Below are 17,094 nucleotides of genomic sequence, written 5' to 3'. Positions count from 1 at the left end.
GAGAGAGAGAGAGAGAGACAGAGAGTGAGACAGACAAAGTAAACAAAAAAGAGAAAGAAAGACAAAGACAAAAAGAAAGCAACAGAGAAACAAAGAGTCAGAATGAGAGAGACAGTTAGACAGAAAGAAAGACAGACGTACACAGACACGTTGGCATGGATGTTGAGTGATTGGTCTACTATAGAGAAGCTCAGAGTCGAACGTTTGGCAACAAAACATGGTAACATCTAAGGAGGATGTTGTCTCTTTGTAGCAAGTACATTATTACAACTGAAGCAGTGGTGAAAAAATGCTATAAACATTGCACAAAGTTCAGCCATAAGGTTATTTTCTGACAAACTGAGTTATTATTAGTTGTATCCATGTGGAAGTGAATGAGTTTTAAATAACTTAATATTACAGTTACCACCCACTGAAGTAGAGGATTGTGCAAATTATATTTCTCCATATTAGGCATTACTTTTAGCCGTGTGTTTTAAGCTAAGCAGCTGTAAAACAGGTAAAAGAGGGTGGTTTAAATACGGCTGGTGGATATTAATAAGCTGCTTAATTAACCAGCTCAAAACATAGCTCTAATTTTAGTTGGCGCACATACACGAACTCCAGCAAGCCGGCACGCTCCGGTTCAAAAACGGACGGTCAGGCCAAGATTAATAAATCGCCATGGCAACAAGTTTCAATTTATGCATATTATCTGAATGTATTATTTCACTCTGATTGCCTCAATTGTTGAAAGATTAGCATACATAATGGACACTCGGTCTCTCTGCTCTCCAAACAAGTGAAAAGAGAGCAAAACAGAATAATTAGTCTAATAGATGAGTCACTGTTGGCAGCGGCGCTGAGCAGGATTTGCACTTTAAAGTACAGGTGAAACAAATCCGCTCCTTCTGCACCTTCAGCGCTTACATCACCACGTCCTTCAGAGTCTGAACATCGCCGATAAAAAGCAAGAACAAGAAACGGGACACCCTACCCCTCCTAGGCGTAAAACTTTAGGGATGCATGACCTCCACAGGGTTCTTGTTCCATTTTAAAAGTTATATTTAATGCGTTTTAAGACCTTTAAGACCTCAATAAAAGGCCCAAAAATGGAGCCATAATTTCTTAGGTAGAAAATAATTTATTGTATTGAGAATTAAAACTTAACATTTCCCATTTGTTATCAGTTTTATTTTTCAATTTTGTTTCATTGTGATGCAGAACATGTTAGCAAATTAGCTAGCTCTACACTAATGTTAACTAGCTCTACGCTAATGTTAGCTAGCTCTACGCTAATGTTAGCTAGCTCTACGCTAACCTTAGTCTTCTCCTCAGTAACATAGCCAACTCTCCGCTAACGTTAACATGTTAGCTAGCTCACCACTAATGTCAGCAAGCTTTACGCTAACCTTAGTTTTCTTCTCAGTACCATTAGCTAGCTCGCCACTGATGTTAACTAGCTCAATGCTAACCTAAAAGTTCTCTCCCCGGTAACGTAGCTAACTTTCCGCTATCATTAGAATGTTAGCTAGCTCTCCACTAATGTTAGCGAGCAAGCTTACCACTAATGTTCGCTAGCTCTCAGCTAACCTTAGTTCTCTCCCCAGTAACTCGCCGCTAAAGTTGGCATGTGCTTTACCATTGACATTAAACGCACCATCTAAAAATGTAATACCTACAGCAAATTAACAATAATTTAAAACCATAATTATCAAGATTTTAATTAGACATTTTAAGACTTTAAGGACTCGCAGGAACCCTGCTCCAAATAGGTTTTTCAGAGGCACAGTCCTGCTGTGTACTGTCTCTACTGAGGTTCTCAACCAATAGACCAAAGATGGAGTTTTCAACTGATCTAGTGGATGAAGCCCTGGTGTGGGTCGATTGGTGAGGGGTGGAGCCAGGATGGTTGTTTGCAGGTTTTCTTCTTATTGTGATGCCACAATAAGGTGCATCTAAACGGCTCATAGATGCATTTGATTCCTGACACTAAACTGTTTAAGCTGATTCACAGAAAACATAGGTGAATTTGTGTGTTTGAGTGTTTACTCAAGTGGAAATAACAAAAGCATGCAAAAGTGAGTTTCACATTATTAATCTTCTTTGAATAGTGCTGCACTAGCTGCGTATTAAAGTCTCGTATCAGGTTATTGAAGGACTGTTCCATTTATTCGTAGAAAGGATTCAACTACTTGCTGTTGTAACAAAATCACACTCAAAAACAAGGAGAAGGACCACAAGTGAGAAATGGGATTTGAATCAAGACAGCGCTTTGTTTTTTGTTTTCAGGTTAATGCAGAGACTTCTTTTGGGTCAAACTGCAAAGACCCTCCTCGCTTCCCGCCACTGGATAAACAATCAAGGATTAACAAATCAAACCTGACCGATCAAGAGGTCAGCGGTGCAGCTTTTGTTTGAACGTATGAATTTAATCTGATTCAATCCGGGATTATCGCATCCCCGCCACGGCTCAATCAGATCCGGGGTGTGTAAACAGAACGGACCGTTCGGCTGATGCTCACGCTGCTGCTGCGAGTGTGTGTGTGTGTGTGTGTGTGTGTGTGTGTGTGTGTGTGTGTGTGTGTGTGTGTGTGTGTGTGTGTGTGTGTGTGTGTGTGTGTGTGTGTGTGTGTGTGTGTGTGTGTGTGTGTGTGTGTGTGTGTTTGAGAGCGTGAATCACGCAGCAGAGGAGGAAGGAGGGGTGGAGGCGTCAACAGGTTCGTCTCCCGCTGCTCAGAGAACAGCTTAGGCGTGCTGGAATCACGCATCCTCGACACAAGTGCGCCACCCAACACCACCACACTTCAAACACTGTGTAATCCTCCTCAGCACTGCCTTTATGATTTCATCTCTTAAAATGATGGAAGATTTCTGCTGCTTAGCAGAGTAAATTTTAGAGCAATTTCGCCTCACATTAAAATGTCAGAGCAATCCTGCAAATGTCTTACAAACCTAAACACTGCTTCTGGTCAATCGTCTCATTAATTATAAGAGAGAGAGAGAGAGAACAAGAGAAAGAGGACAAGAGAAAAGGGGATGAGAGCAAAAGATAAATGAAAAACAACAAGAAAGGAAAAGAGGAAAAGACAGAAAACAAGTGTAAAAGAGAAACAGAGAAAGAAATAATAAGAAAAAAGAGCAATAATGAGAGCAAGAGAGAAAGATGAGAAAGGAAAAAGAAAAAAAAAATGAGAGAACGAAACAGAGATAACGAAAGAGAGATAACGGACAAGAGAGCTAACGAAAGACATAACAAAAGAGAGATAACGAAAGAGAGAACGAAAGACATAACGAAAGAAAAACGTGTTAACGAAAGATAACGAGAGATAAAAGTGGTAACGAAAGAAAGATGTTGAAAAAGACAAAGAAAGACAGAAAAAAGAGAAAGACAAAGAAAGAAAGACAGAAAAAAAAGAGATAGAGAAAGTAAGACAGACAAAGAAAGAAAGGTTATACGAAGGGTTGAGTGTGGATTCGACTCGGTTAAGTAAATCGGTTCACAAATCAAGTGCAAATTTGAATCAATGATTCAAAGTCCATCTGTTGATATCAGGCTGTGAGCTGCTGTACAACACAGCAGCGGAAAACTCAGAAGACACAGAGCTCTCCTCAGATACTGGATTATACTATAGAACACACGTTTATGTTTGTGGCCTATTTACTGCTTTATTTCCATATTACAGCACATTGTTTCCCACAATGGTTTAATCACGAATCCCCTTCGGAGAGCGATGACGCTGCAGTTTTAACAAACTCATTTTTTGAGGAATCCTTTTCACCACTACGAGGATCAGTTTCTTTGCTTTGTAATACCACAGTATATAAAACAAACTAGGTTCAAATCCTAGACTATCAAGCTGCTCAGAGAGGTTTTACAAATATTAGTCAAGAACATTTTGGGGTTTAAGAAATAGAAAACGACTCACGTCGAAGTTGTTGAGAGCTCCGGCGAGCTCTCCTCCTCCCGCGGGCTGGTTGAAGGAGGGGTCCTCACTGCTGGTGGCCTGGGCAGCGTTGGAGATGCCGGAGACAGCGTGCTGCAGCTGCTTGTAGATCAGGTCTCGGTTGGCCTTGTAAGCCGCCACGTCCGGGTGCTGCAGGCAGGCGCGAGAAGCGGTGTACAGCATGGGGATGTTCCTCTGCAGAACGCCTCGGGCTGCTGCCATTTGGTCCTTATGGTGGACGTCCTTCAGCTCCTGGCAGATGGAGACCAGCAGGGGTTAGGAGGTTGATTTATATGCATGCCATATGCACAACATATGAAAGCGACTAGATTTGACTAATGGCCAAACCATACGTTTAAAGAAATTAATAAAAAGAAGAAAAAAAAAAGCGTTTAATAAAAGGCATTTAAAAGTATTTATGGATAAAACACAGTAGATGTATATACCTAAAAAAAAAAAAAAAAAAAAAAAAAAAAAAAAAAAAAAACTACGATTTAGGGAAAAATAATTCACAAAAGAAAAGTAACACCACGGAAAAAAATATTTAAAAAAAACGAGAACACCAACCTCATACTATTTTTACGATTATTGCTGAGATTACTGATGTTGTTAAACTTACTGGTAGTGTTTGTGTCCTTACTATTATTTATTTCTTTTCCCTCTATAAAATGTTCAGTATTTGTTAGTGTTTATTCTGATTTTTTCAACAATATGCATAATCAATAAAAAAAAATTGAGCCAATACAGTACTGCAGAACATCTGATAATCCGATATAGTGGTGTTTTCTGACATTTATTTTACTAGCCTTTTAAACAAACTATCTGTTGAAATTAAATTGAAAACACAAATCATGTTAGCAGCATAGTTTAAAGAGTATGATGAGATTACTTACATCAATATCTCAAAATCTGAACACACACAAGAGATATGGCCTCATAAATATATGGGCTCATATGGAGTTAATGCCCATTCCATCTAGTGGTCATATGACACTACACTCAATTGATAGAAAATAATGTAACAATTCGTGTGAATCCCAATCAAAGGTTTCTACAGCCAGTCCAGACAAAAACAGGGGGCCAGGTTAAAAAAAACACAAAATGTGTTTTAAACTAATTTAATCACTATAAAAAGCTAACACTTGTTCATTTTGTCTAATTGGGTCCTGCTGATTCCAAATGGCAAGGATCATTTTTAAATGTGTAAACTACTGACCTCCTTTGAGGACATTGAAAAGGAAGTCATTTGGCCAAAAAAAAAAAAAGTTTTTATACTCTTTAGGTCCTACTAATCTCAAATATCAGGCTAAAAAAAATAAGTATACAAAGTAAAGTCCACATTTTAGGAGGTCATATTAAGTCTCTATATAAAGTCTGTCTATATGGGATTACATAACGTAATTTGAGGCAAGTGTGTGATAATTTGCACAGGAGTGCCAGCAGGTGGGGAGCCTCATTACTTGTAACTACATTAGCTTATTAGTTCCAGAGCAAAACTGAAAAAGTAAACTTCCAACATCAAACACCTCTTGGCTGATCAACTACATGCGAAGTAAAGAAACACGATCAAACTATATCTTCACTTTTCATGAATAAACAGGGCTGATTTTGAAATATGCCATTCCTCAGCACACAGCAGTCAGATGTTGGAATTTAGTTTTTGGAGCCGACAGACAAACAAATCACTGAACCCGGTAGCCTCCCTCTGAGTGACTGATGAATCACTCAGGCAGGGAAAAAATCCAGTATCCAATATCTAACGATCAGCATTAGGTGGATATGCTGATAAATTCATCAGGCCTGCAGAGGACCGAGTCGTACCGCTGCATCCACCTGCTGACTGAAGTAATTACAGAGAGAGGCTCCTGGTTCCACTCGAGAGAACAGAACATTTATACAGAAAAAAAAAACGCATTTAAACCATGAGGACTGGAGTTCACCATGCATCAAGCATTTCTACCCATTACTGCTGCCCACTGCACAAACTTTCAATTGTTTAATAGTTTTTTAAGCCTAATAAATATACAACGAATTGGGACACGAATGTATTGGGAGTTATTCTTAATGCAAGTCAAATAACATGACAATAGTAAAGGAAATTTAAACTTTATTTACAACAGATCTGATATCAAATCATAAAACCACAGAAAACGATCTTTAAAGGAGTCACTATATCCTAAACCATATTTTTCTCATTATTAGTTCAAATGTGTTTCTTTGAAGTAATGAAAACATACCATTGCTGCTTAGATTTTTATAAACATTTCCTAACCTTTAAAAAAAGCTATTCTTGTGGTAATCTCTCTCAGGTTCAGCTGTGCTATAGGTGTGGATGATGTGATGTTTGTGTACTTTGATACGCAGACACAATATGCAGATCAGCCAATTAATGATACCGCCTCCCTGCTGACATCCAAACATCTGCGTCTTACCACTATCAGAGACAACAGTGCTGCTGCAGCTCAGCCAATCAGCTCTCCCACCTGTCCTGCCTCTAAACCCATAAATCACCCAGTGCCCCTCCCAAACTACTACTCTTTGTACTACTACTACTAGTACTACTACTTGTACTACTACTACTACTAGTACTACTACTACTAGTACTACTACTACTTGTACTACTACTACTACTACTACTACTAGTACTACTACTACTTGTACTACTACTACTACTACTTGTAGTACTACTACTACTACTTGTAGTACTACTACTACTACTTGTAGTACTACTACTACTACTTGTACTACTACTACTACTACTACTTGTACTACTACTACTACTACTACTTGTACTACTACTACTACTACTACTTGTACTACTACTACTACTACTACTTGTACTACTACTACTACTACTACTTGTACTACTACTACTTGTACTACTACTACTACTTGTACTACTACTACTACTTGTACTTGTACTACTACTACTACTTGTACTTGTACTACTACTACTACTTGTACTTGTACTACTACTACTACTTGTACTTGTACTACTACTACTACTTGTACTACTAGTACTACTACTACTACTAGTACTACTACTACTACTAGTACTACTACTTGTACTACTTGTACTACTACTACTACTTGTACTACTACTACTACTACTACTACTTGTACTACTACTACTACTACTTGTACTACTACTACTTGTACTACTACTACTACTTGTACTTGTACTACTACTACTACTTGTACTTGTACTACTACTACTACTTGTACTTGTACTACTAGTACTACTAGTACTACTACTACTACTACTACTACTACTACTACTTGTACTACTACTACTTGTACTACTACTACTACTACTACTTGTACTACTACTACTACTACTACTAGTACTACTACTACTACTTGTAGTACTACTACTTGTACTACTACTTGTACTACTACTACTACTACTACTTGTACTACTACTACTACTACTACTAGTACTACTACTACTACTTGTAGTACTACTACTTGTACTACTACTTGTACTACTACTACTACTACTACTACTTGTACTACTACTACTACTACTACTTGTACTACTACTACTACTACTACTACTAGTACTACTACTACTACTTGTAGTACTACTACTTGTACTACGCATTTTTTCAAATTTGAGCTGACGTATTAATATTCCTAAATTAATCAATATTGAATCACCCACCTTGTGATTGCTGAATTCCTAAATTGATGAATTCAGAGAGATACACATCTGTTGTAAATATGACTTCAAAACCTAGCCATCTAGCGACATATAGAAACATCTCAGGCAGGCTTTGAGATATTTTTGGAGCAGTATTAACATTATCTGCTATCTGCTTGGTATTTAGAGAAGAGTATAGCCTATAGCCTCCTCCTAATCATGAGTAGCTCTGCTAGAGCAGCATTAACATTACCCGCAAACAACTTAGTGCTAGTTTTTTTTTGCCGTTCAGAGGTGAGAATCATCATCTTGAAGCTTGCTTCTAACCTCGACTAGCACTGCTGGAGCAGCATTAGCATATGATAATGTTTGTTAGAGCAGGGTTTTAATATTTTATTCAGAGCTGCTTATCCTCCCAGAGAAGAGTGGCATGCCCCTCAGGTTACACTGCTGGATATGCTTTGTGCATATGCTACTTCTATTGTATTATTCGCACTATGAGGTGCACCGGATTATAAGGTGCACTATCATTATACGTCTATTTTCTTACACAAGGCACACCAGATTAAAAGGTGCATTATTTTTAAAGTCAAACGAGTGCTGGATGTTAATCCATACAGATTTCTCTCCTGAAAACTGTTTATTTGGGTGTGTAAAGTGCTTCCATTTATTTACAGTAAGCTTAAATTTGCAGAATTCCACTAATGCTAGCCAGACAGCACTACACTGTGGAACCCTGAGTGTTTTAGTTCCCCAGGGCGATATTAGTCAGCGGTTTGTCCCGCATAGCGCGTTTTAACACAGTAAACAGGAAGGCTACAGCCCAATGATATACTCACCTTTGAATGGCGCAAGAGCTAGCTAGCGCTTAGCGTGGTTTGAACTGGTAAAAGCTTATGAGAATTGGGCCTCTAAATACTTTGAGCTTTTTTTTTTTCCATATCAGCATAATGGATTCTGCCACCCTGATTGCCCCAAGCATAAATCTCCTTCTCCTTCATTTCTTGATTGGTAATAAGAAGACATTCGTGTTTATATGCTTCTAATCTCTGAGCAGAGGCACAGGACTCCGCTATATGTGGGAGGAAGATTTAATGCTGTGTGATGATTGAAGCTCAGAGTATGGTTACTACTGGGGCTAAGTCTGCCAGGTTATGAAAAGATATACTAAATATTGCCACAAAATATTATTTAGAAAACAGCAGGTCTGAACAAGGATTTAAAAAATATATATATATAATAATATAAATAAATAAATAAAAATAAATAATAATCCAAAAAAAAAAAAAAAAAAAACACCCCACACATAAGTATCTAGACATATCTTCCAATAGGCCCCTCTCAACAATGGATTTGGATGGTACGTTCTTAAGACTATAAGCCACTGAATTAATTAAAGTACTGGTATGTGCGAGAAACTGGGTAAATGTGCTGAACTGACCAAGCATGTTTATAGGCTTAGGTCTCATTCCATTAGGGGTGTCACGATTCTCTAAATCCTCGATTCGATTTCATTTTCGATTTGAGGGTCACGATTCGATTCGATTCTCGATTTTCTTGTTTTTTTTTCTTGTTATTATTTTATGCCTCATAAAATTTAAATAATATATTTATTATTATTATTATTATTATTATAAATATTATAAATATTATTATTATTATTTATTAAGATATATATGGTAATGCCATCTAGTGACTTTTTTTGGTAGCAACAGTGTGCACTATTAAAACAAGCAGTTTATCAGAGCTGTGTGTGGATGGCTGGTGAAACTGCTCATTACATGAAGCTGCAGTTCTTCATCCAACCACTAGCAGCAGCAGCACAAGCCCCGCTCTCTTCACTCAGTCACTACTTCAGTACAGCCCAGCCACGGGCTACAGAGCTCAGCCAGTCCGTTTTTACTGTTTCTGTAAACAAATAAAGGTTTTAACCCCACTAACCGGATAATACAGCTCACTACAGTTCATCTTTCAGCCCAAGCAGCTAACAGCAGCAGGTTAGAACAGCCGACACGGAGGCACTGCTCGGATTACATTATAAACAGGTCAGTTAGCGCGCTGCTAACCTCAGGATGTTTATAACTACGGAGTTTAGTGGACACACCACGGCCGCCAGGTAAGTCTTTTAAAGGCTACTGAAGACTATTAAAGGCTATTAGAGTGTAACCCCTGGCTCCCAGGGGTTACAAGAGGTTATTGAAAGCATTATTGGGGGGCAGAAATCAGTACAGGCTGGTTAGATAAGTGATGTGGGTATTGTCTTATAAATATTTACACATAACTTATATCTCTCCTGAAAAGCTTTTATTTTAGTCAGAAACACGCTTGTGTTTACTTTATCTGAGAGAAAGATGTTTTTTTAATTCAATGGAAAGCAACAGGTGTAGTCAATTATAAGTTTAAGATTTTTAATCCACCTCACTGTGATCTATAGTCAGTGTTCTCAAGTCACACTGACACACGCATTTCAGCGAGTTCACACGCTCTCACCTGCGCGCACCCACCCCTCCGTTAGATACAGATACAAAACCTGCGCGCCCAACCCCCGCCCCCCTCCCCCGTTGGACAGATAAAAAACAGTGATCACACTCCCGCCGACTGCGCTCATGCAGTGGCTATCTCTATTTAAATGAATAGGATGCGCTGTGTTGGTGCCGCGCCATTTGCGTAGCGCGCTGCGCCATTTGCGTAGCGCGCTGCGCTATTTGCGTAGCGCGCGCGGGAGGGATCGTCGATCCTCTTTTTGACTTCGATACTCGAGATCGTGACCTCGATTCGATTTCGATAAAATATCGAGATCGTGACACCCCTACATTCCATCATTTTTTATTCATTTTAAAATGTCTAGTTGTGGTAGTATTAATGAAGTTCATGTGAGCTGGTTTTTGTGGGGGAGAGAAAAAAAAAACAAAAAAAACAAAAAAAAAAACCTCTGGTGATCTGGTATAACGCTGCTTTAGTCCGGTGGAGGAGAGGAGGGGATTTCGCCTCTGATTGGCTGTTAATTTTTACACTAATAACAATCTTTGCAATGTCATATGTAACTTTACATGTGTAATGTCCTGCTAAGTGCAGTTCAGCCGCTGACCTAGTCTTAAAGAGTCTCAGTAAAACAAGAAATCCACCGGAGATCCTATGTAAACCTATGTTAACACAAAGACATGGGTAGTCCAGGTCCAGAAAGCAAAAATTCACCCTGGAGTTTTCTTGTCTGTGCTGCTGAATAGGTGGTGGATTTTTACCTGGACTTACCATCTCTGCTTACACAAAACAGCTAGATAGCCAAGTAACTAGTGTAAACAGAACTGTTTTAAACATACACCTACCCAACTTGATTGTAATTTGCTTGTGATGTTCCACAGACAAGTTTTAAGCATTTGGTCCTTAGCTCTGAATTACAGGGCAAAGCATACAACACTGATGTGTTATTTGTACAAATAAGTTTACCATGATTCACAAATAACGATTACCATGGTTACAGCAGGTCTTTTCTGTTTTCTTTTATTCTTTTCCAGAATAAATGAAAAGCAGTAACTTAAGTTAATTATGCTTCAAGGGGCTCCCATTGCCTTTTCCACATTGTATCAGAACCTGGATCAAACCCTAAGGTCCAAACAGCTGTGTGAGGTGAAACCTAGGCTGTGAAGCTGCACTAAAGCTCTGCCCAATAGCTTTGGGATGGAGTTTCAGCATCTTTTGTGATCCAGAGCTAATCATTCAACAACCTGCAATATTAATTCTGACACTAATCTCATTCAGCTGATTGCTGCTCCCGTACCTGCTGTCTCTTGGCTGCCATCATATTGAGTTTGTCCACCTCAGGTTTCAGAGCCTTGTACTGGATGCCCAGATCCTGCTCAGTCCCTGCGTTACGCACTTTCATCAGGTTCTCCTCCACCTGAAACAGCAGCAAAGAACACAGTTTAGTAAAACATTTAAAATGTTAATCTGTTAAAACACAATTTCAACTTTAAGAACACAAGATATTAACTGATGATTATAGTATTTAAATACGAACCAGAACCAACAAAGAAAAACTAAATAATTGGTGCTTTTGATATACCAAAATGCACCTGGCTGTTTTTGGCTATAAATCTTATATCTATCTACACCTAGGCCTGATTCCATTTACACCTACACCATTGCAAGGGTCCATTTTTATTTGGAACAGAGGAGTTACAAAAAAGAAAGTGGCTAAAAAAGAAGAAAAAGGGACCACCTTTCACAAATCAGATAGGTCAAAGTAAATTAATAAAAAAAAAAATTGAAGTTAGCTATTCGCTTATAAGACGAATTTCAGCACAACACTAGTTATTTTTTCCTCTGGCTTGTTTAAAGACTTTATATTAGATCCAGTAGATCCTGGTCCTTTGGTACGGACTGTGGTTTACTGTTCCTTTCACACAGGCTACTTCGGTTCGGTCCCAAACCGAAAAGTCTGAAAGTGTGAACCAAACAGGGCAGGTCTGAAAGCCCTTTAAAAGTTAGCATAAATCACAGCATTATTTTAGCTTTTTGTAGTTTTAAACACCGTAAATACTACATAAACTTTTTTATTTTGGAGTTTGCCTCAGAAAAAAACACATTTTGAGGCCAAATAGTCTAAACCCAAGACCCTACCTATCCCAACAAAACCTCAGAACCCTACCTATAGGCTTAACCACACTAAACAGAGGGATTGGGCTATGTGGTAGGGGCAATGAAAGAAATGGGACTAAGTGTGATGCAGAATATCCTACTTTAGGAAAAAAAAAGAATAAATTAAGTTTGTACCGAATGCACCCTCCAAATATCAAGCAGCACTTGTGATGAGGCGATTACTGAACCAGTGTTCAAAAAGTATGACTGCACTAAACCACCTATTTCTCACTTAATGCGGTTTTCTCAGAGTATGAAATTTTCATTAAAACAGGATTCAGTAGGGTAAACATTCAGCCAGCTGGGCCACCAGACAAACCTTCATTTGTCAGGCCTGTGCTAAGCAATTTAAATTACTTTAAGCTCCCATCAAGATGCTTTCCCGATTTAAAAATTCATCACTGTCTATTCAGGGGTGTCAAAAGCTCTATCTATTCTGCTGCCAATGGCAAGAAAACAACTCTCTTAAAATATCTTAAAGCTTTTACACAGAACACAACAGAAAAGGCCTAATGCTTGTGTTTATATACTGATTAGTCTGATAAAGAAAATCAGAAAAGACAAGAGCTTCATTCTTTCAACAGACGAACACAGATCCAGACATGCAACAAGTCAACAAGCGCAGTGTTACGACATACTGCCATGAACTACACTAACTGGTTCCACTTCCCCCACATGGAAGAAGCATAAAACGAAAGAAAAAGGCTGCCTACAACACTTCTGTTCTTCCTGCATTGCATTTTAGTGAAAAACAGGCATGTTAAGACTTAACTGCTGACGGTGAGAATGGTTGAAAACGTTCACCTAAACTGCTAGGCCGTATCCCCATTGCATAACACATGAATCATTGGATTTAAAGTGGCAGCCTGGTGGAGTTTTTAAACATTTCAAAGTCTTACTGCTTGCCATCAGCAGCCGGAGTCTGAGAGAGTACAGCTGGCCGGGTGGGTAGACGGCACTTTCTCCCCACATTCCTCACAAGGTGACGTCAGTTAGCACAAGCATCCGTTAGCTGATGTATCAAAGCTGGGGATCTGGTGCTTTCCTCAGAGTGTGTTAGCTACTCTAATGCTATATCAGTGGCAAATCAAAAAGACATAATAGCTGACTTTATATGTCCCTAAAACTCTCTACACTGTCTAGTTTTAAATCACTTCTTAAAACCCACCTCTTTTCCCCTAGCATTTAACACCTAGAGTGTCTGTATTCATTTTTTTTTGTTTGTTTTTTTGTTTGCTATTTAATTTATTTTATGTACAGCACTTTATCTTTTTTTGAATGTGTTAAATTGCTATATAAATAAAGTTGGATTGGACTGGATTGACTTGACCTGCATCAGAGGAGGAATATGCTAGTCTTCACCCTTCTAGCATTGGGAGCATTAATAGTGAGTGGGTTGGGTAAATAAATGCATGGTTTAAACTAGGGCGGCAACTTATGATTAATTGAGTAATCGAAAAAATAATCATTAGATTAGTTGACCACCAAAATAGTCACCAATTATTTCTGCCATCCTCAATCCCTAAAAACAATAGAAAAAGCTGAACATGAGACTTAATAGGCATTTAAATGTCTAGATTTTGTTTAAACGTGGAAAGTACTGATATTTATTGAGTAAATATGCAATCTGTTGTGTTTGAGCACTTTGAGTGACAGACTAAGTTCAGTGTAAACTGTAATTGAGCCATTTACTGATCTTTGTGTAATGTAGGACGTTACAAATAAACGATTAGTCAATAATTAAATTTGTAGTTGCAGGCCTAGTTTAGACTCATTTCTTTACACATGACTTAAAATAAATACTACAATAATATAGATAACTGATTTCTCCTAAAAGGTAGAAATGATGGATAAATTATAACACATTGGTAGGGCTCATTTGCTGCCAAAGCTGGGAGCAGTCTTGTTAATATTATATATTTATGTATTTGGTTTTCTCAATGTGCTAAAAACAAACTGGCTCATCATCCAAGTGAACGGTAGCCAACGACAGCCCACTAAAAAACAGATTGTTCTTCAGTCGAATGTCACCAAAACAAAGATGGAACAAACCATTTTGCAGCACTGCATGTTTCTGACATATGATAGCAGCGAAGACAACCTAACCTAAACTTATGAACTCCATTTCTTTTCTTACAGCTCTTCACTCTTTCCCCGACGCAGCGCACCATGTTAAAAACGCCTGTCAGCTCTGAGCGCGAGTCAAATGGGAAAAGGAAAGTGTAGTCTTGTATGAAAAAGCTTCAGCTCCAACTTGCACAAACGTCCATCACGGCTTATTTGAAGAGAGCGGCGCTGGCACCAAATCTAATATTAACACAGAAAAATAAGCCCCTCTGTTTGGTATCACGCATTTCAAATGGAATCTCTCAAAAGGGGCTGCGGTTCTTCCACGGACCTGCCAACATTGTGAAATCCGCTCTGCGCACAATCGTGACCGGCCCGCTCTACGCTGTATTAGGAGCCCAACACACATGATGATTCAATAGCTGTCCCATCTCAGAGAAGCTAGGTGACAGTAATCTAGTTTGCACCAACAACCCATCAAACTAATGCAAATAAATTGAATCAAATCAAATCCCAGATCCCATATGGTCGCCGGCAGAGCCCTGGCTGCAGATGCTCACGCACGAGTCGAGCAAAGCCTAAAGATTCACTGCTTCTCTATCACTGAGATTACAAAGCTACACCAGCAGCTCCTCTGAGTACAAGACCAAACACGACAACAGAACAGCACAGATATAAATAATCTGAACAAAAACTCTACAGCACTAGAGACGATAGCATTCACTAAAAGAAGACTATGAGTCATGACCTGAACAGACTTGGGTACACACTAGAGGTGGGCGATACGGCCTTAAAGTAATATCACAATATTAATTGGCATTTTCGCGATAACGGTAATCTTGACGATTTGACGAAAAATACTGAATTAAAAAATATATATATTTCAAGAATACACTACTGCAACAAAATTAAAATTACATTTTATTATTGCATACGATATGATTTATCACATCCCTAACTTCGATATATAAAAAAAAAAAAGAATTTGATCAGATTTGTAACAGAATCAGTCAATGATCCAGAATGTCATGATAATAATGCACTCCAAATATTTCCATATATCCAAGATTAAAGTATAGTAATAAGTAATAAATTATACTGGACAGATATAATCTGTTTCTAGTAGATATATAATGGAAAATGAGAACAGTGTGAATTTTTCTTTTTTGTCTCGCCTCAAATATGTTAATAGTTTTGGTACCTTAAGGAGCATCTTTCTCTCAGATAAAGGTAATAATATATCTTTGTTAAAGAAAAAAAACATGTCATTCTCAGGGACCGAAAAAGTCTTATTTTTCAACTGTTATAGTAGGATAGAGTTCAGTTTGTTAAGGCTTTGTAATGTTGCACCTTGCTGTTTTAATAGTGCACACTGCTGCTACCAAAAAAGCCACTAGATGGCATTACATATATATCTTAATTAAATGATTTAAAATTTGCCTGTTAGTGCCTAATGTGGTGTATTACAGATCACTTATCACTTTGCGTCACTTTTATCAAGCCCACCTTTTGAAATAAGCCTCTCTGCTGTAAAAAAAAGAAAAAATAAAATAAATAAATAAAGAGAAAAAAAAAATCAAGAATCGAATCGAATAGTGACCCTAAAATCGGAAATAAAATCGAATCGAGGATTTAGAGAATCGTGACACCCCTACTACCTAGCATGAATTAAATTAATTAAAACGTTCAGTATTGCTTTTCATCACGCTTGAATCATGGTATGAAACTGTCCGAAAAAGATGTACAGCTGTACAACCTGTACAGGACTAGGATAGTGCAGTAGCTAAGCTAATTTCCCCTGCTTGTTTATCAATAGACTGAATGGCTTTCTCTCTAAACTCTAAACTGATGGTACTGCTGAAGTAAACTAATGGTTAGAATAGCACTGCTGAGGTAAAAATGTATTATGCTTTGTTGGTTTGTCTGCTGCCATAAAGCTAAAGCAAAAAAAAAAAAAAAAAAAAAAATTATATATATATATATATATATATATATATATATATATATATATATATATATATATATATATATATATATATATATATATATATATATATATATATATATATAAATGTAAATGTGTACATAGGCTGAAAAATCTCACTACTGAGCTCAAATCCAGCTGTATCTCAGCTGTATGCTATTTACATTAAGACCAGAACAAAATCAGACTGCCTCAATTATAATCACATTATTGAGCACACGTAAATACCCATCACTGCTGAAACATTAGTACAAATTCTTGAAATGTGCAGTTAAAATTCAAATTAAATTGTTGTCCAATACATTTTACCTTGTGCCATTTTTTATTCATGTATTTTTAATCTTAAGGTAAGCAATTCACTCATTTAATAGTTTAAAAGTGAAGGGAGAAAAAAAAAAAAAAAAAAGTCAAAAACCCATAATGTTATGTATTTGGCTCTTGCCCAAATGTTTCACTTTTTTCCGTTTCTGCTAAAAGACATTTTTAAAGACACTGTATATTTATAAAGGTTTGGTTGTTTGGGTTTTATTGACACTTTAGCACATATTTGCCTATTTATGGCATGGACTTGGTTTTATATGTCCGGACAGAGCAAAGTTGTTAAAGGTTCTGGCATGAAAAGGGAAATACATTTCGCTACATATGTATTAATTTTAAAAAGGACTTCTAAAGAAAGAAAAAAAAAAAAAAAAAGCTAGATTTTCACAGGTAAAAATGGAAAAGAAAATTAAATAAACCCCCACAACTCAATTCTGAGGTCAGCTAGAGGACGAAGAGTGAATCAGTGACTATCACAGGCCAGTGCTTCGGCCACGTGTTCTTTTCCAGTGGTAAAA

The 17,094-nt window shown here is 37.7% G+C and overlaps 1 protein-coding gene across 1 annotated transcript in view; it reads right to left on the bottom strand.

The window, feature by feature from the left end:
* ctnna1 (catenin (cadherin-associated protein), alpha 1) overlaps positions 1 to 17,094 on the bottom strand; it is a 268,835-nt gene that overhangs the window by 226,481 nt on the left and 25,260 nt on the right. The window contains exons 5-6 of the mRNA XM_049475253.1: positions 11,348 to 11,467; positions 3,909 to 4,178 (exon numbers count right to left, since the gene is read on the bottom strand). Coding sequence (XP_049331210.1) covers positions 3,909 to 4,178; positions 11,348 to 11,467 — 390 coding nt within the window. The remainder of the gene's footprint in view (positions 1 to 3,908; positions 4,179 to 11,347; positions 11,468 to 17,094) is intronic.

The sequence above is a fragment of the Astyanax mexicanus genome, chromosome 2 (assembly GCF_023375975.1).
Source record: "Astyanax mexicanus isolate ESR-SI-001 chromosome 2, AstMex3_surface, whole genome shotgun sequence".
Lineage (NCBI taxonomy): Eukaryota > Metazoa > Chordata > Actinopteri > Characiformes > Acestrorhamphidae > Astyanax > Astyanax mexicanus.
This window is presented reverse-complemented; position numbering and strand designations above follow the sequence as displayed.